A 24,620-nucleotide genomic window follows, 5' to 3' on the forward strand; every position below is an offset into this window, starting at 1 on the left:
CTGCTGGCTTTTTAATTGGGTTTTGTTTAGAAATTTGTAGGGTAGGAGGAGGATATCCTAACTCTATGTCGTGGTCACGTAGAAAAATATGAGCTCGTGTAGAGCCCACATCTTCAGATTTAGTCCAGTGTTCCATTTGTTTCTGAAAGAAAAGTTTAAAATGCCACCATTTTTCGGAACTGGATATACTTGTTGCAAGAGGCTTATCTTACGAATGAAACCTCTGGGTTAACCTAAAAATTGCCTCAGTATCCATTGTACCATTTTAAATTAACATAAGAGATAAAAGCTGCTCCTGATTCAATCCCATGGCATCTAGAGTCCTGGATTCTATACTTAGTAGACAGTAGTGGTATTTACACTGTATTTTGAAACTGATGGAAATTGAATGTTAGGCAAATAAGAATCATTAACCTATGTTTGTAAGCTGGCAAGCCAGTGGCCATTAGGTAAATACATTTCAAATGTGAGGTGAGAAAATTAAAGTCACCTTTATTCAAGATTTTTAAATACTTACCTGTAACACTAACTTGTGACCATTATAAATCCTGTAGCCACATGAGGGGTAAAAGTATAGTTGGCTGCTTAAAAATATGTCATTCTCAGTCCATTCTTAACAAATCATCTTGGGTCAACCCAATCCATAAGGTTACAGGGAAGAGTCATACATAGTTGGTGTCAATGTAAATTCATGGTTTCCAATCTAACCTTACATATCTGCAGTTTGTTTATGATCAAAATACCCTGAAAATCCTTAGCCGTTCACAAAGTTGGGCCATCAGTTATGGCTCACCTTCACTTTAAGCACCCTGCCACATTTATGTTTCACGTGTTCAGTAGACTAGGCTAATGTTTCCCAGGGTAAATTTGAGTGTGAAGGAAATACAGAAGAGGAGTTGTTCCATTTTTTCCAAATTCTGAGTTTTCTGACTTAAGAGTAAGTAATTTGATTTCAAAATTCAATTGAGGCCGGGCGCTGTGGCTCACGCCTGTAATCCTAGCTCTTGGGAGGCCGAGGCGGGCGGATTGCTCAAGGTCAGGAGTTCGAAACCAGCCTGAGCAAGAGCGAGACCCCGTCTCTACTATAAATAGAAAGAAATTAATTGGCCAACTGATATATATATAAAAAAAAATTAGCCGGGCATGGTGGCGCATGCCTGTAGTCCCAGCTACCCGGGAGGCTGAGGCAGAAGGATCACTCGAGCCCAGGAGTTTGAGGTTGCTGTGAGCTAGGACGCCACGGCACTCACTCTAGCCTGGGCAACAAAGCGAGACTCTGTCTCAAAAAAAAAAAAAAAAAAAAAAAAAAAATTCAATTGATGATTTTCCTGAACCAATTTTTCTCTAGGGGTTTCAAAAGGTTCAGTTAATTGATGTCTAGAAAATATTAATAGTCTCATAAAATTTGAGACCTAAGACCTATATTACTTTCTAAAAAAAAAACTAATTTGGATTTTGTGTAGACGTTTAACGAAAGGAATAAATGTCTATTAAGCTAAAAAAAAAAAAAAAAAAGAACTCATCCAGAATATATGAAGAATTCTTAAAAATCAATAAGAGTGACTCAATTTTTTTAAAATGGGGAAGAAACTTTAAAAAGTACTTCACACAAAAAAATATCAAAATGCCCAATAAGCCGGGCGCGGTGGCTCACGCCTGTAATCCTAGCACTTTGGGAGGCCGAGGCGGGCGGATTGCTCAAGGTCAGGAGTTCAAAACCAGCCTGAGCGAGACCCCGTCTCTACCAAAAATAGAAATAAATTAATTGACCAACTAAAAATATATATACAAAAAATTAGCCGGGCATGGTGGTGCATGCCTGTAGTCCCAGCTACTCGGGAGGCTGAGGCAGTATGATCGCTGAGCCCCGGAGATTGAGGTTGCTGTGAGCCAGGCTGACGCCACGGCACTCACTCTAGCCTGGGCAACAAAGTGAGACTCTGTCTCAAAAAAAAAAAAAATGCCCAATAAACTTATTGGCCTTATTATTAATCAGGTAAATGCAAATTATACAAGCATAAAATTCCACTAAATGCCTACCATTTAAAAGACTAACAACATAGGTATTGGGACAATGTGAAGATACTGCAACTCTCAAATGTTCCCAGTGGAAATATAAACTGGCACAGAAACTCTGGAAGACTCGTCTAAAAGTGAAAATGCATAGCAATCCTACTCCTAGGTGCAGGTGCAACAGAAAACAGACACATGGTCCTCTAAAGTCACAATTCAAAAATAAAGCAGAAATTTTGTAATGGGAAAAATGACAGTAAAATAGAGAAATAAATTGTAGGGTAGTGCTGTAAGGGTGAGTGCGCATCAATGAAAAGGGGTGCATGTGGATGACTTTAACGTCATGTTGAACCAAAGAATGCTGGCACGACAGTGTACACACGTGCTGTAATTTCATGTTACAAATCTCAAGACAGGCTGAACTATCTGTGGCATCCAGGGTGTTAGACATGAGAGTCACGTTTGCCTTTGGAGGGCACGAGAAGCCTTCCAGGCCTGACTTTCATCACCTGTTGAGAGGAGGCCATGGGCCGTGTTCACATGGTGGGCACACACCAAGCTGCCCTCTTAGACTTGGTTTACTGTTCTCTCTACATATTACACGTTGAGAAAAAGTTTAAGAAAATTCATACAAAAAAAGAAACTAAAATCAATGGCTTATTAGTCATTTTTATTTTTCTTAATCTTAGAGGAATCTTTTTAAAAATTTTTATTTTTAATTATTATGGGTATATAATAGTTGTATATATTTATATGGTATGTGTGATGTTTGACATCACACATCATTTTTAGGAAAAATAAAAGCTTTAAAGAAAACATGACTATAGTTTTACTCTAAAATATTTAATCAATTTCTACCTATAAGGTTTTCATGGGAGCAATTAGCATTTAATAAAGACATAGTAACTCGTTTTTGCTTCTGAGTAAATTTAATTATAGAAGTTTCCAGAATAAAAGGACTCTTAAGAACCACTTTTGTGATTACTTTGATATGACCATTTATCAGGAAAAAACATCCGCACATAAATTAGCTACCCTTGAGTAGCCTAAAAACAGTGTAGTCACTGTTACTCTTATTCCTATTTCAGGGTTGAAAGGTTGGGCAGGGACTGAAATACATTCTAGCAAATGTGCCTCACAGCTCACTGAACACTTTTGTGCTCCCTGGAGTTTCCTGAAATGGCATTATCTGCAAAATGTTTTCAAAGTAACAATAATGACTTTATTTTAGCATTAATAAATAATACAACTTCAAGTTTATTCCTTCTTGTAGGCAAAAGATGACAAATATTGATCCAGTAATATCTTTTTCTATCAGTGACTGCTAGCAATAGGAGATATATTAAATATCCTCCACAAAAGCAATAGCAAAGTTCCTCTTAACACAACTTACGGTGGTTTACAGCATAAATTATTTCATGCTAAATTCAATTGTTACTGTCTCAAGGTGAATTATGCATTATCTATGATAATGAAATATTTTATCTCCTAGGATGAGGTTAAAGAAATGCCTTCAGGGAATGATCTAATTCTAAGACTTCCCTCTGCTCCTCCTCATCTTCCCCCACGTCTAGCATAAGCCACAGATGGCAACATGCAAAATCCTTAAGAGCCTCAGCCTTAGGGATTTGGAGTTCATAAACATGAATTTGGGGCCTCATGAATTTGGGGTCCATAAACATGACATTTTATGCAAAATTCTGTGTATCAGTCAGCACTTTCCTGGGGACTTGGTCATTAGATCTCATCAGATTGGCAAAAAGTTATATAAGGCCCCTCAAATTTTAAACCACCTTTTGAAAAGTGGAAATATAGTGGTTACAGAATTAGAATTTGGTATCTTTTACTATGTCAAACAAAACTTTACAGGCCTAATTTTGGCCTTTTAAAAAATTAAATAATATTTAAAGGGTCACTTACAATTTATGGATTCTTTCAAATAACTGTCAATTTCGTCATCCAGAACATTTGTTTCTTTATTTTCTCTTATAAAATTCAGTAGGATGTTAGCTTCTGGTGTATCTTAAATTAAAAATGCATAGTAAGTAAAAAGAAAACTGATTAAATTTTAAATTATTGTGAATGATCCGATTTTTTATAGTAAAAGGTAAAGATATATAAGATACAATCAAATGGAATATTTCGCAGCCATTAACAATGCAATATAGAACTCTATTAACACAGTGAAGTGTACACCAGATAGTGTTAGTGAAAACAGCAGCTCCCAAAACTATGTGGTTCAGTATCCTTTTAAGTAAAAAATCTATATATGTATAAAAAAGCAAAATTATCTAGAATATATGTGAAAAAAATGACTCTAGATAGTGAAATTATAATCTTTTCCTTTTTAAATGTTTTTATATACTTTCTGAATTTTATATGTATTTCCTTTCTAATCAGAAATATATATATATATATAGATATTTTTTTTTTTTTTAGATGACAGGGTCTTGCTCTGTCGCCCAGGCTGGAGTGCAGTGGCATGATCATAGCTCATTGCAACCTCGAATTCCTGAGCTCAAGTGATCCTCCTGCCTCAGCCTCCCCAGTAGCTGAGACTGCAGGTGTGCACCACCATGCCCACCTGAATTTTGTTTTTTTAATATTTTGTAGAGACAGAGACTCACTATGTTGTTCAGGCTGGATTTGAACTCTTGGCCTCAAGCAATACTCCCACTTTGGCCTCCCAAAGTGCTGGGATTACAGGTGTGGACCACTGTACTCGGCCCAGAAAACATATTTTTAAAAAGGTTGTTTTAGCTTCCTCCCCACCTCCAGCTGCCACCAGGACCCATCTCTCACTGTTGCTGGGACCCTGTATCATTGCCCACCCCTAGCACGATGTGCCCCCAAAGGGAGGTAACGGAATTAAGCCACCCTCCAATCATTGGAAGATTTGGAACTTCCCTAAAAATTGGTATTATTGAATTTGCAAATGTTGGGAAAATAGATTCTTCAATGTATTATAATAACTAAGTCAGGCTTCAGCATAAAACTTCCCATTCTGCATTATTGATCCTAACAAGAGCAGAGTACCTGTGCCAGGTGAAAGCTCTGACATTCTCTGCCAGTACCACAAAGCAGCAAATACAATTCCTGCCTTTATAAATGTAGTGGATGTTGCTGGCCTTATGAAAGGAGCTCACAATGGGCAGGGCCCAGGAAATAATTTATCTCATATTAGCACCTGTGATGGGACCTTTCACCTAACAGGTGCTTTTGAAGATGATGATATCATGCATGTTGAAGGAGTTGTAGATCCTATTCAAGATATATGAAATAATATACATATCAAGAAATAATACATAAAGAGCTTCAGCTTAAAGATGAGGAGATGATTGGGCCCATTATGGCTGAACTAGAAAAGGTGGCTATGAGAGGAGAAGATAAAAAACTAAAACCTGTCACGCCTGTAATTCTAGCACTTTGGGAGGCCGAGGCGGGCGGATTGCTCAAGGTCAGGAGTTCGAAACCAGCCTGAGCGAGACCCCGTCTCTACCAAAAATAGAAATAAATTAATTGACCAACTAAAAATATATATACAAAAAATTAGCCAGGCATGGTGGTGCATGCCTGTAGTCCTAGCTACTCGGGAGGCTGAGGCAGTAGGATCGCTGAGCCCCGGAGATTGAGGTTGCTGTGAGCCAGGCTGACGCCACGGCACTCACTCTAGCCTGGGCAACAAAGTGAGACTCTGTCTCAAAAAAAAAACAAAAAACTAAAACTTGAATATTCTATACTGTGCAAAGTCAAATCCCAGGTTATAATCAAAAGAAACTTGTTTGCTTCTATCAGGACTGAAATGACAAAAAGATTGAAGTACTGTATAAACACTTATTTTTTACTTCAAAACCAATGGTCTATTTGGTTAATCTTTCTGAAAAAGACTAAATTAGAAAGAAAAAAAAATGATTGATAAAAACTAAAAGTGGGTTCACAAGTATGAACCAGGTGCCTTGGTCATTCCTTTAGTGGGGCCATGGCACTTGAGTTGCAAGAATGATGCTGAGGAGAGACAGGTGTATCTAGAAGCAAACCTGACACGAGTGCTTTGCCAAAGATCACTAGGGCTGGGTGTACAGCACTCCAGCTGGAATACTTTTTCACCACAGGCCCAGATGAAGTGCATGCACAGGCCATCAGAACAGGGATGAAGCCTCCTCAGGCTGCAGGAAAGATTCACAAAAATTTCGATAAGGGATTCACTATGGCTGAATTAATGAAATATGAAGATTTTATAAAAGAAATGCATTCAAGGCTGCTGAAAAGTGCAGACAAGGCAGACATTATAGTGTTGGAGAGATAACATCTTCAAATTTAATACACCTCAAGAACAAAGGAAAAAATAGATTTTAGTTGTCACTCAGAAAAATTTACAAAGGCATATAATTTTTTAATTAAAATTTCTGAAAACTGAAGGGACCAATAAAGTTGTGGAGATGGGAATCTTCTACAAATTGTTTTTATTTTGAAATTAAAATATTGTGTACCTCCAGTGAAATGTAAGTTCACTAAATGTAAACAGTTTTGCTTTTTCACATGGTTAAGACCCCACTAGAAATTGTAGAAGCTTTTCAGGAACCATATTACTCCCATAATATTTCATTAATCTCCATCATATATGCCAAGCCTGACATATTTTACAGTGAGAACAATGTGGCTTGCTCCTGTTTGAATCTACAGATAATGCATGTTTGACAGTATTGCAGATGTCTACACTCAATAAAACATTTGACAAAACAAAAAGTTACTTTAAATCCTCGGTCCTCAAATTAGGATACAAGTATACTCAGGAGCAGTGGGGGCTGGTGCCCCTCAACCCCAAGACCCTAAACTCCAATACAGGATTGCCTTGAAGTGCCCCCACCTACCTGGACATTGTACAAATTGCCCTGACATGCTTGGATTCCCCTAACTCCCCTTGGCAGATTTAGGCATTTCTTTCTCCTTGCTCCCATTACAATAAGTCTCATCACTGTCTGTTCTTTCTCAGAACTAGACTATAAACTCTTCATGGGCAGAGGGTTTGCCTTTTCATTTTTGTATTTCCAGTAACCAGGATAGTGGCTTTCCTTCCATCCATCTGACCATCTACTCATCTCCTGCCTTGTTTCAGAAAGGATTTAAGTTATCTCAATACTTGGAAAATACAAGGCATTCAAAACCATTTATAAATTAACAAGTGAATCAATACAGGTTGTGGAAATACTGGCAGAATTGCTGCACTCCACAAGGGAGCAGGTGCTGGAGCAGGGCCACAGAAGCCAAGCCACCAAGCGCCTCGGTACAGAGGCTGGGGACAGGGAGGACCGGTGCAGCCACACAGGTCTCTGCTGAAACAGGGTCATCCTGACTGTCCCTTTTGGGTTACTTTTAGTACAAAGTAAAAAGGAAATCTTGACATGCTGGCTAGGATGAACGCTTAAGCCATTTTAGAGGTTTTTAATTTCTATAAGGCAGGTGTAGCTCAGGAAATTAGAAATAAGGATGCTTTAAACAAGCACACAAATTCAGGCACTCTTATAAGTACTCTCCTTTAAATTTGTCTCCCTGACAAAATAAGTTCAAGAGATCTAGATCTACTGTACAACATGGTGACTATAGTCAATATAGGTGACTATACTGTATTCTTGAAGTGCTAAGAGAGCAGATTGTAAGTGTTCTCATAAAAAATTGATAAGTATGTGAAGTAGTGCATGTTAATTAGCTTGATTTAGCCATTCTGCAACATATACATATTTCAAAACATGTTGCATACAATACAAATTTTTGTGAATTCTAAAATTGGTAATAAATTTTTAAAAATCTGTCTCCTTGAGAAAGAAGGCACTTATTCTAGTTATGTTGGCATTGCTCAAAATATTTTGACAGTTTCCCTTTGAATCTTCCATTAGAGACAAATGTACAACAACCTGTCTTGTTAATTTAGTCTTGAGGCCAGGCACAGTAGCTCACGTCTATAATCCTAGCACTTTGGGAGTCCAAGGTGGGAGGATCACTTGAGGCCAGGAGTTTGAGACCAGCCTGCAATAGCAAGACACCATCTCTACGAAAAATTAAAAATTTTTGGTGCACACCTCTAATCCCAGCTACTCAGTAGGCTGAGGCAGGAAGATCACTTGAGCCCAGGAGTTTCAAGTTGTGGTGAGCTATGATTGCACCACTGCACTCTAGCCCAGCAACAGAGTAAGAACCCCTCTCAAAAAACTCAAATGAAACAAATAAAAATTTAAAAATTTAAAAAACTATCACGATGGATGATACTCTAAAAATTAGTCTGTTCTTTCACATTTCTTTCATAAAGATATCAAAGCTATAGACCTCATTTTAAGTTAAAGAAAGTCACATAAAGCAATTTTTCACCTTGAATTCAAATTAAATCCAAGCTATATTTTCATTCCTAAATAGACTGCACAAACACTGGAATATGTTCATGGTCATTTCCAAAGAATGAAAAGTGTCAAAAAGCTTTTTACCTGGATTAGTTGTAATAATGGTTTTTGAGATTACTGTTGCTGTCATGCAGTTCCGAAATTTGTCAAAACTTATTCTTACATCTGAGGCAAATATTACTGTTTAGAGAAAAAGTAATTTTAAAATATTATATAGGGGGACAAAAATGACAAATATTGAACATAAACACTGAATTATTATACCTGTTGCTCGTGGCATCCAGTTCTGTGCAAGTAAAATGGATTCATTATCCCAACTGTATTTGTTTAAAAAATGACACAAATTGAATACATTAGGAAAAATTGGTAGTGACATGATATTTACAAAAAAAATAATGTCCCAATGGCTGGGGTTAGGGTCCTTCAGGGTATTTTCTGCTTGTTTTCCATCTCACAGAGCATTCAACAACCAAGTGAAGGATCAGTCCTGCTCTCACAAGTTTTCATGTTCCTAGCTCTTAAGTCACTCAAGGTTAGTTAGAACCAAGTGATTAAAAGTCTAAAGACCTTAAGGCCAAACTTTTAGACCATGAAGATAGGGGCCCCTACAATGGATAAATTGCTCAGGGGACTTGATGGGCTAAAGGCACTTTTCAAATTTCTTTCTTTGGTACCTAGGCGTGCCGTGTTGTACCCACAGTGCTTCAAGGTGTAGTCCCCACCCTGCCCCTACACACCCTGTGTCCTACCACACCCTGTGCACTGCCCTGCTCAGGGTGAAACAAAAGCAGCACAAAGGAAATTCTGGTTTGTTTGTTATCAATGGGACCAAATAAGACACCATTGCTACAAAACAGAATTCAGTTAACAACACTGGTCACAGCGGAGTCCACCTAAACAATTCTATGCCATCTAAAGACCTTATTTTTTTTTTTTTATTCCATATGACAAGAGCTATTTTTTTTTTTTAAAGACCTTATTTTAAGGTGCTATCCATAACAACTCAGCATTCAAGAGTGAGGTTTATTTCTTAAAATATCATTCATTTCCTATGATTCCTCCTTTCTTAATATGAAATCCATCCTATTTTTAATAAAATGAAAATGCCCTATGCATCGATGATAAGAACAGGGATTTCGGTTTGGAACAGACATGGGAGGTTACCATATCATTGCAAAAGACGACTCTGTCTCATCGTAGAGTTTAACTTCACACCTCTGGCCTTTCCTTCGGTCTGAAGTTGTGAAGTACTTTGGCTCCCCAACCTTAGAAATGAGAAGAAATCATTATTCTTCATCAATCATTGTAGAGGTAGTATTTGTTTATAGAAATACACAAACATTTACCTTTTAAACATCAAATTAGAAATATTGAAATAACAAGAACCATTAATATATATTTGATGATTTTAAAGTATCTTGTCTCTAAACCAGGTGTATTTGGCTGAAGCTGTAAGTTAGATATGACTTGTCTTCAAGGGGGGGCCATACGGGCTTATAGTTGAGACTGAGTCTTCCCAACATCCAGAACAAATGCTCCATGACAGGCCCCTTGGTAGCATCTATGTGGCCTCCTTGAGGGTAGAAAGTGTATTTTCTACATCCGCGTATCCCCATGGCTTAACATGGAGCCTGGCAAAGAGCTCGTGTGACTAAATGAACTTAGTCTCTCTGGGCCTTGGTGTCCCCATCTCTGTATAAAATAGCAGATGTATCTGCCTTTGCGTCCTTTGCCTTCTCCCCAGGGCCAAGGCAGGGAGGCCACAAGGGGTCTGGGAAAGCACTTTGGCTCACTGTCCAGTTCTGTCTGTTGTGGGGTAAGAGGATCAAAGAAGTGGCGGTGACCCAGGTGCCCTTCTCTCATGGCAACAGTAGGCACCTCTGATGGCCACACAGCAGCAGCCCCTACACAGTCATTGGCTGCCACCATGCCACTGCCACCACTGTGTCTGCTGGCAGGACTAAACTCCGTGGGAAGGAGCTAAAGAAAGACGCAAAGGTGCTAAGAGAACAGGATCTGGACAGGAAAGTCAGCGAGAAGGACAGCCAGAGGATGAGAGAGGCCAGCCTGCACAGCTGGTGTGGGAGTGGTGGTGGTGAGTGGAGAACATTGTGTTAAAAGGAGATTTAAAGTGAAAAGACAGTGGCAGTGAGGAAGAAGAGACAACAGGTTAAATAAAAGTGTGAAGATAAGGAAACGAAAGAGGGCTGGGAGCAAAAGAGGCATGAAAAGGCATGAAAAGAAGTGATGAATGCCAGACTCACTGGGGAGTGGGAAAAGTTGCAGGCTTTTCTGTATATTCATTGTCATTTATTCTTACTGAATTTTAGACAATTCTTACCACATTATAAATGCAATGGCAGTATAAAGAACTGTGGGAAAACTGCGTACAATTGAGCACTTCAGTGAACAATTGAGCAGGACTAAACCTAAATTGCCCAGAAAGTGACGTCTATTTTTCCTGATTGTCATATAAGGTGTTTATTTCTCTACCTCTTCCTCTTCCCCCACCCCAAATAGCAGTTGGCATTGTTGGGGTCTTAACTTACCGACCTCACAGCTGCAAGCACATTGATAATCTTCCCATTAAGACTTTGTCCATTTGCAACAATGTCACCCAATGTATAATAATCTGGAGACTCTTTAACAGGTAAATGTATCAGAGAAAGTAACTTGGGATCCACTCCACAACTGGAACAAACTTTTACCGTTGAATGATTCTCACTGAGCAATAGTTTATAGTTGCTAAATTCCAAAACACACAAAAAGGTTAATATCAAATGATTTTTGAATAGAAAAATACTTCCAGGTTCACGGTAAAATTACTTTGTTGGTTGAAATTTAGACTATATTATGAAATTTATACTTCTTACTCTTAAAAAACTGAATAATGTAGTAAAATATTTTTTGTTTAAGATGTATGTTAATTAAGAAAATTTATTTTGGTGAAGTTTCATTTTCTTTTTGAGACAAGGTCTCACTCCGTTGCCTGGGTTAGAGTACAGCAGTGTCATCACAGCTTGCTACACACTACCATGCCCAGCAAATTTTTCTGTTTTTTTGTAGAGACAGTGTCTCCATAATGCCCAGGCTGGTCTTGAACTCCCAGCTTTAAGCAATCTTCCGACTGCAGACTCCCAATGTGCTAGGATTACAGGTGTGAGCCGCCACACTCAGCCAAAGAAAATGTTTTGAGGATCAATTCATGCCTGAGCTCTAAGCATATTACTCATCTGATCTTGTCCAAGTTTCTGTGCTTGTTTCCTTCTCTATAAAAGGGGTATAAATGCACTCTAAAACTTTATGGAGGGTTGGTCCAAGTGCAGTGGTATTTACAACTAATTGATCACAATCACTTAAAGATTCCTTTGTTCCTTCTCCACTCCCACTGCTCTACTTGACCAGCAAAAAAATAAAACTTTAGGAGGTCTTACAAACCCAAGAACTTGTTTCTCTGATGACTCTGGCTGCTCTGCCTAGTGCCTTAGGTCAAGGACTGTGTTTTCTTATCTCTGCAGCAGTCTCTGTGGAGCAAAATGCACCTGAACTGAGCTGCTCTTCCCCTCTCACCCGTACCCATCCCCCCATCCCATGCCATTGCCTTAGAATCACATCACTTCTGTCCCACACCACTGCCTTGTCCTCCTAACTAAGCTTCATACCCCACAGTCCATCCTCCACATGCAGGCTAGCACAGAACTACCAGAACAGCCTTTGAGATGATACCTCGCCACCTCTGGGGGTTGGGAGAGGATGGACTACAGCCAATGATGAATACAGGGTACAAAAGGGGAGGTATACCCCTCCCCTCAGTGTGCTACTCTGAGGGCTACTGTTCCAGAGCTCCCTCCTGGGCTCCAGTGGAGGCTCCAGGTGAACTCACTTCTTTGTTCAGCTTCTCCCCCACCCTAACCCTATCCTTGCAGGTGTCTCAGGAGAGCTCTCCCTCAATAAAGCACTTGCACAAGAATCCTCCTCTCAAGCTCTGCTTCCAGGGAGCCTAAGATGGTAAGACATGGGAGCAGAGTGATACCCTGATACAAAAAAAAGACATAATTTCCAAGATTTATCTTCAGTATTAATGTGACTGGAGTCAAATTTTTGTAAATTTGGACTAAATTTGTAAATTTGAAAGTACTAAAAACACGGCCATTTTTTCATGTGAGTCTGTATCAAAGTAAATTATTTTATAATCTAAGATAAATGTTGTGAAAGAGAATTAAACTCCTAATTTTCAAATTGAAGCAGAGTACCATTAGTAAGTTCTCTGCTAATCTGATACAAAATTATTAGTACTGATCATTCTTGCACAAAGATTGTTGATCTCTGCATTAGACAGATATTTACCTAGGAGTTGCAGGGCTGAATTTTTCTTCTCTTTCTATATCCTTTCTTTGGATCAGGGGATTTTCAATTATCACTAAAACAGAGGGTAAAGTATGATGGTATTACAATATAGTAACAGAGTAAATAAGAAACAAGTGTATACAACAATGACTGTCACAATGTGGTTTCTAAGGTCTGAGCTGAAACCCTGTATCCCTCATAGTTTCCTCTCATGTTGCTGTGAGAAGTGGAATCCCTGGCTTATGACCATCGTACGACCTCAGATGACATTTCTGATGCTCTGTGTTTAAATCCCAACACATGACCACACGGATATCACTTTATTGGTCTACTGACATTCAGCATTTGATCTCGTGACAGCATGGCCTTCAATAAGACCTCTTCCCACTTCACACTTGCCATGGAAACCATGGGGAGGGGGTGGAAAGAGCAAGGCAAATTCTGGGACACTAACATGGGCGCTGCCACTCGTCAGCTTTGTCAGCCCAACATTTTAGGGTTTCAGTTTCTTCATGGCCTATGAGACCTTCCAGTGCTTTGCTTTGCTCATTCCTCACACAACCATCTACAATTATCTGTGTTTTACAAATAAGAAAACTGATGCTCACAGAGGTTAAGCAAATTTCTTGAGGTTGTATATCTAGAAAGTAGTAGAGGCAGAATTAGAATTGTCCTACTTCAAAAATCTGTAATCTTTTCACCCTAACACACTAACATCCAAACATCCCATTATATTTATAATCATCACCAACTTTAGGCTTTTCAATACCTTCTGTCATTCGTCCTCACAACCGTCAACATATAACATTTTGATACTGAATTATATCTTTATCTTTCTATTTAACTGACATTCCTGCATCCATTCAAGGAATGTTTATGATTGTACTGGGCCCTACGAAATTTGCAAAGTTCTCTGCCTTCACAGCCCGCATGTTCGATGATCTTATTATTCAGCTAGACAGATGCTATATGTAAACATAACCCTAAAAGTTAATACTACAAGACAATATATGATAAGGTACTAAATAACTGGTGTGGGTGATGGGCTGCTTGATACTACAGTATTAAAAACAAGTGGTTTCATTACTCACATTGCTCTCTACTGTCTCTTTACTACCATGAAGGAGAGCTAATACACATGCTTTCTTGTTTCTTGTATGAGGCTAGAGCTATTGCTTACTGAGAGGCAGGGGTCCTCAAACTTTTGAAACAGGGGGCCAGTTCACTGTCCCTCAGACCGTTAGAGAGTGTGCACTGTGGGCCCAGGACGAGTCAGCTGCTAAGCAGGACAGGCAGCAGGTGGCAAAAACACCCAGCGGACTGCATAAATGTCCTTGGCTCGCAGCATGTGGCACGTGGGCCGTAGTTTGAGGACGCCTGGACTAAGCTCTACATTTTATATTATACTAGGCACACTACCTCACTTAGTATTTTCAAGAACTAAAAAGTTTTTTCAAAGTCACAAGATACACACGTTGTAGCTGGGATTTGAATCCAGATCTAAGTTTTTGAAGTCCTTGTTCTTTCTACTATACTATGCTTTTTTTTTTTTTTATGGACACAGGTACAGAATACTATACTATGCTTTACTGTCAGAAGGATACTGGGGTGAGTAGAAGATGCAAAAGATTTGGTATTTCAACTAAAGATAAAGTTCCTTAAAATTCCATTAAAAATACAAATATCAATTCTTATCAAAATCTATTCAGTAGCCGGGCGAGGTGGCTCACGCCTGTAATCCTAGCACTCTGGGAGGCCGAGGCAGGCGGATTGCTCGAGGTCAGGAGTTCAAAACCAGCCTGAGCAAGAGCGAGACCCCGTCTCTACTCTAAAAAAAATAGAAAGAAATTAATCGGTCAACTAATATATATAGAAAAAATTAGCCGGGCATGGTGGTGCATGCCTGTAGTCCCAGCTACTCGGGAGGCTGAGGCAGGAGGATCGCTTGAGCCCAGGAGTTTGAGGTTGCTGTGAGCTAGGCTGACGCCACGGCACTCATTCTAGCCTGGGCAACAAAGAGAGACTCTGTCTCAAAAAAAAAAAAAAGAAAATCTATTCAGTGGCCCTATGATATGTGTATAGAAACATAACAGCTTGGCATGGTGGCTTATGTCTATAACCCTAGCACTTTGGGAGGCCGAAGCAGGAAGATCACTTGGGGCCAGGAGTTCAAGATCAGCCTGGGCAATATAGCAAGACCCCATCTCTACAGAAAAATTTTTTAAAAATTAGCCCAGCATGGTAATGCATACAAGCCTAGGAGTTTGAAACTACAGTAAGCTATGATTATGCCACTGCATTCTAACCTGGGGAGGGGAGAGGAGGGGAGGGGGGAAAGGGAAGGAAGGGGAAGGGAAGGAAAGGGGAAGGAAGGGAGGAAGGGAGGAAGGGAGGAAGGGAGGAAGGGAGGAAGGGAGGAAGGGAGGAAGGAAGGAAGGAAGGAAGGAAGGAAGGAAGGAAGGAAGGAAGGAAGGAAGGAAGGAAGGAAGGAAGCTGATTATAACAAAATAGGGGTTGATACAAATTGAAACATGTAATAAACCAAAGATGGCAAAGTTCCCTAGTAAAAATATAACCGTCATGTTTGTAGGCTTCAACTAACATGCCTTGAAGTGAATGCCTTGTGTTATGTTCTTAAACTTGACTTTTTTTCTGATAAGGTTCTTGAGAATTATCAACTATGTCTTATTTCATTTTGACTCCCTTAGTATAGTTGCAAAACATGCTGCAGAGATAATATTGGAACAGAAACAGTTTAAGAATCAGTGCAAACTTACCACATTCACCGACCCTAAAGCTGTCAGAAAGGGACTTGATGTAATCTTCATTGCCCCAAGATGTTGCATTTACAAAACAGGTTGGTGAGTCCCGAATGGTGAAGCTGAAAGTGTACCTCTCTGATCCAATATCTAAGGGAAAACCAATGCTTTTATTTTTCAAAGTTTCATTTCAGCTTTTAAAATGACTGATTGATGATTAGTATGATAAAAGTACTCAAAACATATGGTATAAAATGTTATATTTTGGATGTATATTCTATAAATACTTGTGCTTTTGTGAATTTCAAACCAAAGTAATAAAAAGCTGCCAATAGTTCGCTTTATTACTGGCCCCTTTGCTCCCTTTCCTCAGTTATCTGTGTATTTAGAGGGGAAGATATGCAGACTCAACCCGGCCAGATATCAGCTTAGATTCTCCATTAGATTTTCCAGATATCAGCTTAGATTTCTCTTATTGATATATTTTTTTTCTTTTAGAGACGGGGTCTCGCTCTTGCTCAGGCTGGTCTCAAACTCCTGAACTCAAGCAATCCTCCTGCCTCAGCCTCCCAGAGCTCTAGGATTACAGGTGTGAGCCACCGCATCCAGCTGATATTGTTTTAACCTAAGTCATAATTCAAATCTAAATAATTATTTCAAAACAAATTGTGTGCAACTAAATGAGTACCACTAGGGGTCAGCAAGTACATTTTTTCCAAAAATAGAAATCCCATTACTATTTTTGCTAATTAAAAAATACAACCTAATATAAATATGCAAACTATAAATATATACTGAATTATTATTAGTATCTATCTTTGTGGAGAGGACTAGGATGGCTAGAATGGGGGGTTGAAAGGGGAATTTCACTTTTCAACTCTATGACCTTTGATCCTGCTGGAATTTTTAATGAAAATGTTACATGTGCAATGCTTTTATTTTTTTTCATTTTTTTTGTAACAAAGTCTCGCTTTGTTGCCCAGGCTAGAGTGAGTGCCATGTCATCAGCCCAGCTCACAGCAACCTCAATCTCCTGGGCTCAAGCAATACTGCTGCCTCAGCCTCCCAAGTAGCTGGGACTACAGGCATGTGCCACCATGCCCAGCTAATTTTTTCTATATATATTAGTTGGCAAGTTAATTTCTTTCTATTTATAGTAGAGACGAGTTCTCGCTTTTGCTCATGCTGGTTTCAAACTCCTGACCTTGAGCGATCTGCCTGCCTTGGCCTCCAGAGTGCTAGGATTACAGGTGTGAGCCACCACACCCAGCCTGCAATGCTTTTAAAAGTCAGTAAGCATACCTTCTCCAAAAAATAAATGCTAAAGATGTCATCATAAAAATAAGTCAAACAATATGGAAGTGTTTCTCCTATGCTCTCAATCTGATAGGTGAAAAACTGTATTTCATTGTCATAAGTTTAGCAAAAATTTTAATACTTTTTTCTAATTCATGTACTTTAAGTTATACTTTCTAGGGTTTAGTAAACAGAAAGACATATAGACTTCCTCAAACTATTCATATAGTAATTCTGATCTAATTAGTTATGATAAAATAAAGGCAAATACAAATGAGTATGGGTACCAGATGACATCTTTGTTAAAAAAAGGATTAATATGAACTAAAACAAAAATAAAAGTACCTATCACTATGCCATGAGTCAAAGTAACACAGCCACAATTAATCAGTGATTCCAGCAAAATTAATGTCTTCTACCAAAATTACTGGCTGGCTGAATAGAGCTCTAATTCACTTAAGCTACACAGAAACACTTATACTATAACCTTTAATAAAAAGGTTTTAAAGCTAGTAGTGGTAAACTGCTAATTCTATATTTTATCTTTCATATCAACTACAAAAGTTAAAAAGTCAGTTGACTTTAAAAATCCATCTTTAGACATGAACAGATTTTTTTCAAAAGAAGATATATAAATGGCCAACAAACACATGAAAAATGCTCAACATCACTAATCATCAGGGAAATGCAAATTAAAGCCACAATAAGATACCACCTTACCCCTGTCAGAATGGCCATTATTAATAAGTCAAAAAACAACAGACGTTGAAGCAGATGCAATGAAAAAGGAATGCTTATACACTGTTGCTGGGAATGTAAATTAGTAGAACATCTATGGAAACCAGTATGGAGATTCCTCAAAGAACTAAAGTACACCTACCATTTCATCCACCAATCCTACTACTGGGTATCTACTCAAAGGAAAAGAAGCCATTATATCAAAATGACACCTATACCCAAATGTTTATTCACAATAGCAAAGATATGGAATCAACCTAAGTGCCCATAAACTGATGAGTGGATAAAGAAAATGTGGGATATATACACCATGGAGTACTACTCAGGCATAAAAAGGAATTAATAATGTCTTCTGCAGCAACCTGGATGGAACTAGAGACCATTACCTTAGTGAAGTATCTCAAGAATGGAAAAAAAAATACCACATGTTCTCATTTATAAGTAGGAGCTACATGATGGGTATATATGGTCATAAAGTGGTGTAATGGACATTGGAATCTAAGAAGAGGGAGGGAAGGAGGGGAGCAAGGAATAAAAAATTTTGTCTATTGGGTATAATGTACACATTTCTGGTGACAGGTACACTAAAAGCCCTGACTTTAGCATTATACAATTCATCCATGTGACAAAAAACACTTGTACCCCCTAAATTAACTGAAAGTTTAAAAATCCAGTTTTAGTCTTGGACTATGATTCCATAGTCCTAAAACTCTTTCACAGTTCAAGCAACTCTCTAAGAACCACTAAAGCCAAATGTAACTGTTTTCCCCATACATAAAAGATGAATTTTTTTCACTGAACCATCTGGTTGCTTGAGTAAATACATAGATACTGCCACCACCACACTTTTCTTTCCCTCAGATACTACTTTGTCATGATACCTTCCTGCTCAAGAACCCTCATCATTACCATTTTCTCTTAAGATTTGCATGTGCATCTGCCACCTGTTAAGCTGAAAGCAATGGTTAACATGGTGTTCTTAGTATGGGCCACACGTGATGCTAACCCTTACATGGTGTGAACTCATCTAATTCTCACATCAGCTTTATTTATCCCCATTTCATAGATGTATACAGGAGACATCTTAGATCACTCAGTGACTGGTGAGCCCAGGTAGTCTAGCTCCAAGGCTATAGTCTTGGACAGGCATCCTCAAACTACAGCCCACGGGCCACATGCAGGTGTTTTTGCCCGTTTGGTTTTTTACTTCAAAATAAGATGTGTGCAGTGTGCATAGGAATTTGTTCATAGTTTTTTTTAAACTACAGTCCGGCCCTCCAACGGTCTGAGGGACAGTGAACTGGCCCCTGTTTAAAAAGTTTGAGGACCCCTGGTCTTAAACACTAAGGTATTTGAAGATGACATGAGACTACAATTTCTCTCTATTTTTCCTTGGTACTCCACAGGGTCTTACTCAGTGGAGGTCCTAAATAAACACATGTTGAGTGAAGTTAATGAGTTGACCAATTTAACTAGCTATTTTGGCATTGTATACCCCAAACCTTTAAAATTATGTTTGAGAAACATCAAATAAAATCATTTAAAAATATTTTAATGTCCTACTACACATATGACCTTGAATTGGGTACTTGACCATAAAGTAGCAAGAATGGCCATTGTTCTTAAGAAGTTAAACATGCATAGAAAAATTAATCACTTATATATACTTTGTTGCAGTCATAAGACACAGTTGATGAAAAAATGAAGCAAAGAGTTAAATAGAACTCAGCTTTTTCTGTCTGGAAAGCCTTTGACATCTGTTTTCCCAATAACTATACCAATTATTTTCTGAAAAACAAAAAGGTTATAGAAGACCAATATTAAACACAGATGTACATGGTAAATTTAATTTCATGGACTTGTTACGTTTTACTGGCTTTAACAAACATTTCTGACTAGGAACCATTTAAATATATTTATTCCAGGCAAACATCTAAAAGAACTTCATAAATTTTCAATTCCACAAGGAACAGTACAAAGTAATCAGATGGTTAACTGCTATTACAAATATAATCGTTTAATACTTAGTATGTTTTTACTTTATTTTCAATCACTAGATGCAGCACAGTAACTGCCTTCTGCTATCAGTCCTTACTGAGTTCATCCAAAGCACATGTATAATGCAATTTAATTTGCCACAGTCTTCAAAGCTCTCCTTTATGTAGGATTTTCCAACAATCCACATAAAATTGCTTAGCTTATTAATCCAAACATGCTGGACAGTCTACAAATTAGACTATAATAGAAGTTATATATTGCTGCTAATAAACCTAAATCCTAAAGTCCTAGATCTTAAATCTTACAGATAGTAATATCTTCTTAAAAGTTTTAATGTATACTTTTCTGTGAGGCATGTTTTAAAAGAAAAAAATTTTAAAAAAGAAAAAATTTAATGTTTTCTTTAGTGACTATCAAAGAAAAATTAAACATTAAAAATGTGTTTTAAGCTAGATAATGCTACTTGGGCAAAATCCTAAAAAAGAAAAAATAAATAAGAAATATAATTATTAAAAAATGTGTTTTAAGAAAGCACATGTATTTAAAAATAAACACCTTTTTCTGAAAGGAAAAACCTAAACTTATATTACTAATTCCACCAACTGATTTTAACCTTGTAATAATCTATGACATTTAAAGTACAGTCAAGACTACTGTACAGTTTTAAGTACAAAGTACAGTTTTAAGACTACTACACTCTAGTTGAGCTATTAGCTAGTCTTATTGCATTTAGAAATGTTGTCATTATTTCTTCAATTTCTTATACATGCAGATCTTACTGAATTTTGAGAAATGAAAATGTTGAATAAAACTTTCTATCTGAAGAAGCAATTAGCAAATAGTTTACCTTTTAAGAAAAACTATAACTATAAAAATTATATTTAACATTAATAAACCTTGAATTGCAAATTATTAAAGTTACATGTAAATTTAAATTTATCCTGTTTTAAGAAATCTGATTTGCAAAACCCAATGTAAGTAGAAGACTGCTCAGGGGCAGGGAAAGTAAGGGATATGGGTAGTTTCTTTACAATAAGTTCTTCACCTTATAAGATTATTCTACCTAGATTTCTTTTAAATAAATAACAGTCTCAGTATACTCAAAATCATTGACTTCTCCTATAACTCCACCCCCAAAATCAATTTTCACATAATCATTTTAGAAACACACCTGTTGTGTAACTTATGTCATAGAAGCAGCATAATGGCAAGTATTTAAGATGATAACTTGGATAGTTTGGTAAGAGAACTATTACTGCTGAACAAAAATGGTTTAATTTTATAATGCTAAGCTTGAACATTTATTAAAATTTTCACTTTATTAATATTTAATTAAAATAATACAAAAATATTTTGATTTTTTTTTCCAGAGACAAAGTCTTACTCTGTCACCCAGGCTGGCATGCAGTGGCATAATCATAGCCCACTGCAATCTTGTATGCCTGGGCTAAACTCATCCTTCTGCTTCAGCCTCCTGAATAGCTGGGACTGCAGGTGAATGCACCACATCTGGCTTATTTTTTAAAAGCATTTTTTTGTAGAGACTGGGTCTAGCCCAGTCTTTCTGATCATTTTGAATAATCACTAGTCACATCTGCAATCATATCTCCTACTCTGCAGACCAAAAAAATATTTTAATTTAGTTGGCACAAATGCAAAGAATTTTAGGGGCACTTAATATCTAACAATTATAGAAATGCAATGAGTATCTATATATTTGTCAATTACACAAACATGTGTTGAATGAATAATGTTGACATAATATAATGTTACCACATAGCTTCATTAAAGAACAATCAAACCACCATACAACTGAAACCTACCAGATTAGCCATATTTGGATGTAGATCTGAAAGTGCAGTAAAGGTCCTTGATGCAAAGGAGTTTGCCATTTTTTAATCTGTATTTTAGAAAATATAATTTAGATATATAAATTGAATAGCTGAAATAAACCATGAAAAATTCTAAGATTTTAAAAATTATTTAGGAAAACACTGGATATTTTACTCCTTCTTTGGAAATTTTATTATAATGGTGACATGTAAATTAACACAGATTCAACCTATAAAAAATATGTTCAAAGTGTCCTTTTATAATTTTGAATGATATAACTATATAGGTAGGTTTCAATTTTTAACTTTCACTTTCTAAGCCATGTAAAATTTAAAAATTTTTGAGCACTATGTAAATTTAGAGTTTCAGATAAGAGATGATTCAATGGGACATTTAAGGATTTAAATATTTATTAACATCAAGCCTACCTAAAAAATACAACAAAAATCCATTGAAAACACCTCAAATTGTGCATTTGGTTACATTGTATAGGGAGAAAGGTAGTGATTTTAAATACACCTCTAAATGGTAAGCTCCATGAGGACAGAGATGGCATCTTGCATATTTTTGTGTATTTCAATGCTACCTTGTACTAGAAAACACACAACAAATATCAAATGAATGAAATGGTGGCTTGTCCCTCAATACCATCACTATAAAAGGTTTCACTGTAGAAAAATTGTAAGCTACACAAAACTGACAGTTTGATTTGATTTCACTTTATAATACAGGGCCTCTTTAACTCTGTGAATGCCTTCACCCACAGACTTCAGTTCAAAGATGTGTCCCATGACACCTTAGTTTCAGGGAGCCTACGGAGTTAGTCAAATACAATTTTGAATTCCAGCACCACTAGTTTGCAGCTGCATATTTTGACATTACAAAACTTTAATTTCCTCATTCTTAAAATGTGGATATCTACCTTGCAGTGAGAATTAGAAATAATGTATACAAGATGCCTAGATGTTCCCAGGCTCACAGTAGGTGACAGCACTGCCTTTCGGTATTATCCCATGAAGCAGTTTTTGCATCCAAGGTCCTTTGGTGCCAGAAGAAACACTTGGGAAATAAGCAGTGTTGAGTTCCTCATTCATTCTTTGGCCTGGCCAGGTCTGGTCTGGCTTATAGAGCAAGTTCACTCTCTGAAATACTTGCCAAACTAATAGATTCATTCGTTCACTCATTTGGTTCCACAAATACTTGACAGTCCATCAGCTGCCAGCCATTTGAGGTTGGAGAGGATGAATTATTCCATGGCTAAATTTTGTGAAAAAATGCAACCCCAGCCTGGGCAATAGCAAGACCTCGCCTCTACATACATACATACATACATACATACATAAATAAGCAAGCCAGCCAGCCAGCCAGCCAGCCGGCCGGGCATTGTAGCATGCACTTGTAGTCCCAGCTACTCCAGAGGCTGAGGTAGGAGAATCCCTCCTCCCTATGAGTTTGGAGGCTGCAATGAGCTATGATGATGCCACTGCACTCTAGCCCAGACAAAAGTTAGACTCTGTCTCAAAAAACAAAAATAAAATAAACCCACCTACATTCTAAATGAATTCCCCAAATTTTCCTAACCTCAGAACCTGTGATGACTTCTCGAACTTTTTTTTACCTCTCAGCACCTCTTGGTGGTCTGGTCGGTGACATACATGACATCATATTATCTCTCTGAAGTTCCGTCAGTGTCTACTCTTGCTCCAGGTATATGGACATGGACTTCAGTGTCCATCCACAAAAGCATGACTTCTCTCACCCACCATTTTGACAAATACAAAATTAACATGAAATAGAATTCAATATAGGAATTCAGAGACTACTTGATTCATCAGCAACTACTGCCCCTTCTAGTTTAAAAATATATTTTAAATGTCTCCTTTTCCCCATCTCCAATTTCATCTTCCCAGCCCAATGCTCAGCCATTCCTCACCTAGAGTACTGCAATAACCTGGTTTATACCAGTTTATTCATTCAACACATGTGGATTGAGGGTCTAATATGTGTCAGGCCCTGAATCTGGACAGAGTAGATGTGGGGGCTGGTCCCCAGAACTCCTCCTCTTACTCACCCAGAGCCTCAGAGAGGAGCTGTGAAAACAGAGGGCCAGATGTGGGGCCAGATATGTACAGCCTTGAGGCCACTGATCCAGATCCTTGGCAAGGGTGGAAGGAAAGAGTTGGTGGTAGTGACTCTACTCCAGTGCTCCAGGTTAAGCTAAGAGTAGTGGCAATGCCACAGGTGCCTGCTGTAAGGCTGGCCCGACACCACAGACTGTAGGTACACCTTAACCCACTCTGACAGTTCTCCCTCCCCAGCCTCCCGAATTCCCCTCCCTGAGCTCTGAGCCATCCTCCTGCTTTTGAAGGTCAACCTCCTGTCTAGCCCAGAGCCCAGCCTAACATGGCCAGTTTCTCCCAGGACCTTTCTGGTCCCTCATTTAGGATTCATCAGGGCATGGCTGGGCCCGAGCTCCTTGAGCTCCTCCTTGCTGGAGCTTTCCTCCAGAAGAGAAGGCTGGATTATTTAGCCCTTACTCCTGCTGGGGCTCTGGCACAAAAGAAGGGGACTCTCTGGGCCCACATAAGGTAAGGACGCTGCTGGCTGCTTGTTCTGAGAAGGTATCTGGCCCACAGGTCTGCTGAGGGTGTCAGCAGACCCTTAAGGCAAACCCCACCAACCTTCTGATTTTAAGGCCACAGCCTCAAATTCTGAGCAGGCCAGAGTTTAGTCAGTGTGAGGCCTGGGCCTGGGTTGGAGGAATTGTGGGCAGAGGGGTGGAGAGGGCATTCAAGGCCACCTTTGCTGACTTCAGGGTACTGCCCAGAGCCAGGAAGAGAGGCATGTGTGTGAGCCTGTGTGTGGCCAGCCTGTTCTTTTCAAGGTAATAATTATCCACCAAGGCTTGAGGCCTGCGTGCTGACCGCTGCGCTGGTGCCCTGGAGCCACCTCAGACCTTCCCATCAGAAAATTCTGTTCCTGTCCACTCTGTCATCAATGACACCCCTCTCCTTCGCCTACCAGGCCCCGGACCATCTTTGCCTAGTCCTGCCAATTCTCCCTGCTCATGAGCACTTAAATCTGATCACTTCTGCCCATCTCCCTGACCTCCTCGCCACTCCCTGCCTCCACTCCTAACTCCTAAGGTGGCATTTCTGTGTCTTTCTCCCTCATTAGGAGGTCAGCTCGTAAGGACAGAGCCACACGCCTCTCGCTGCCTCCCACACTGCCTCACGCAGTAGCT

General features: G+C 38.6%; 1 protein-coding gene and 1 pseudogene across 2 annotated transcripts in view; one reads left to right on the plus strand and one right to left on the minus strand.

Annotated features, from left to right (window-relative positions):
* The window catches only part of MEIOB (meiosis specific with OB-fold), a 29,169-nt gene extending 7,734 nt beyond the window's left edge, over window positions 1-21,435 (minus strand). For both annotated transcript variants that reach the window (XM_075994866.1, XM_012743500.2), the window contains exons 1-9: window positions 21,367-21,435; window positions 19,276-19,333; window positions 15,530-15,661; window positions 12,753-12,825; window positions 10,955-11,150; window positions 9,570-9,670; window positions 8,670-8,722; window positions 8,490-8,585; window positions 3,934-4,035 (exon numbers count right to left, since the gene is read on the minus strand). In XM_075994866.1, the coding sequence (XP_075850981.1) occupies window positions 3,934-4,035; window positions 8,490-8,585; window positions 8,670-8,722; window positions 9,570-9,670; window positions 10,955-11,150; window positions 12,753-12,825; window positions 15,530-15,661; window positions 19,276-19,333; window positions 21,367-21,435 (880 nt within the window). The remainder of the gene's footprint in view (window positions 1-3,933; window positions 4,036-8,489; window positions 8,586-8,669; window positions 8,723-9,569; window positions 9,671-10,954; window positions 11,151-12,752; window positions 12,826-15,529; window positions 15,662-19,275; window positions 19,334-21,366) is intronic.
* Window positions 5,348-6,362, plus strand: LOC105859556 (obg-like ATPase 1; annotated as a pseudogene).
* Window positions 21,436-24,620: the final 3,185 nt, after the last annotated feature.

This window comes from Microcebus murinus, chromosome 19 (assembly GCF_040939455.1).
Source record: "Microcebus murinus isolate Inina chromosome 19, M.murinus_Inina_mat1.0, whole genome shotgun sequence".
In the NCBI taxonomy this organism is placed as follows: domain Eukaryota; kingdom Metazoa; phylum Chordata; class Mammalia; order Primates; family Cheirogaleidae; genus Microcebus; species Microcebus murinus.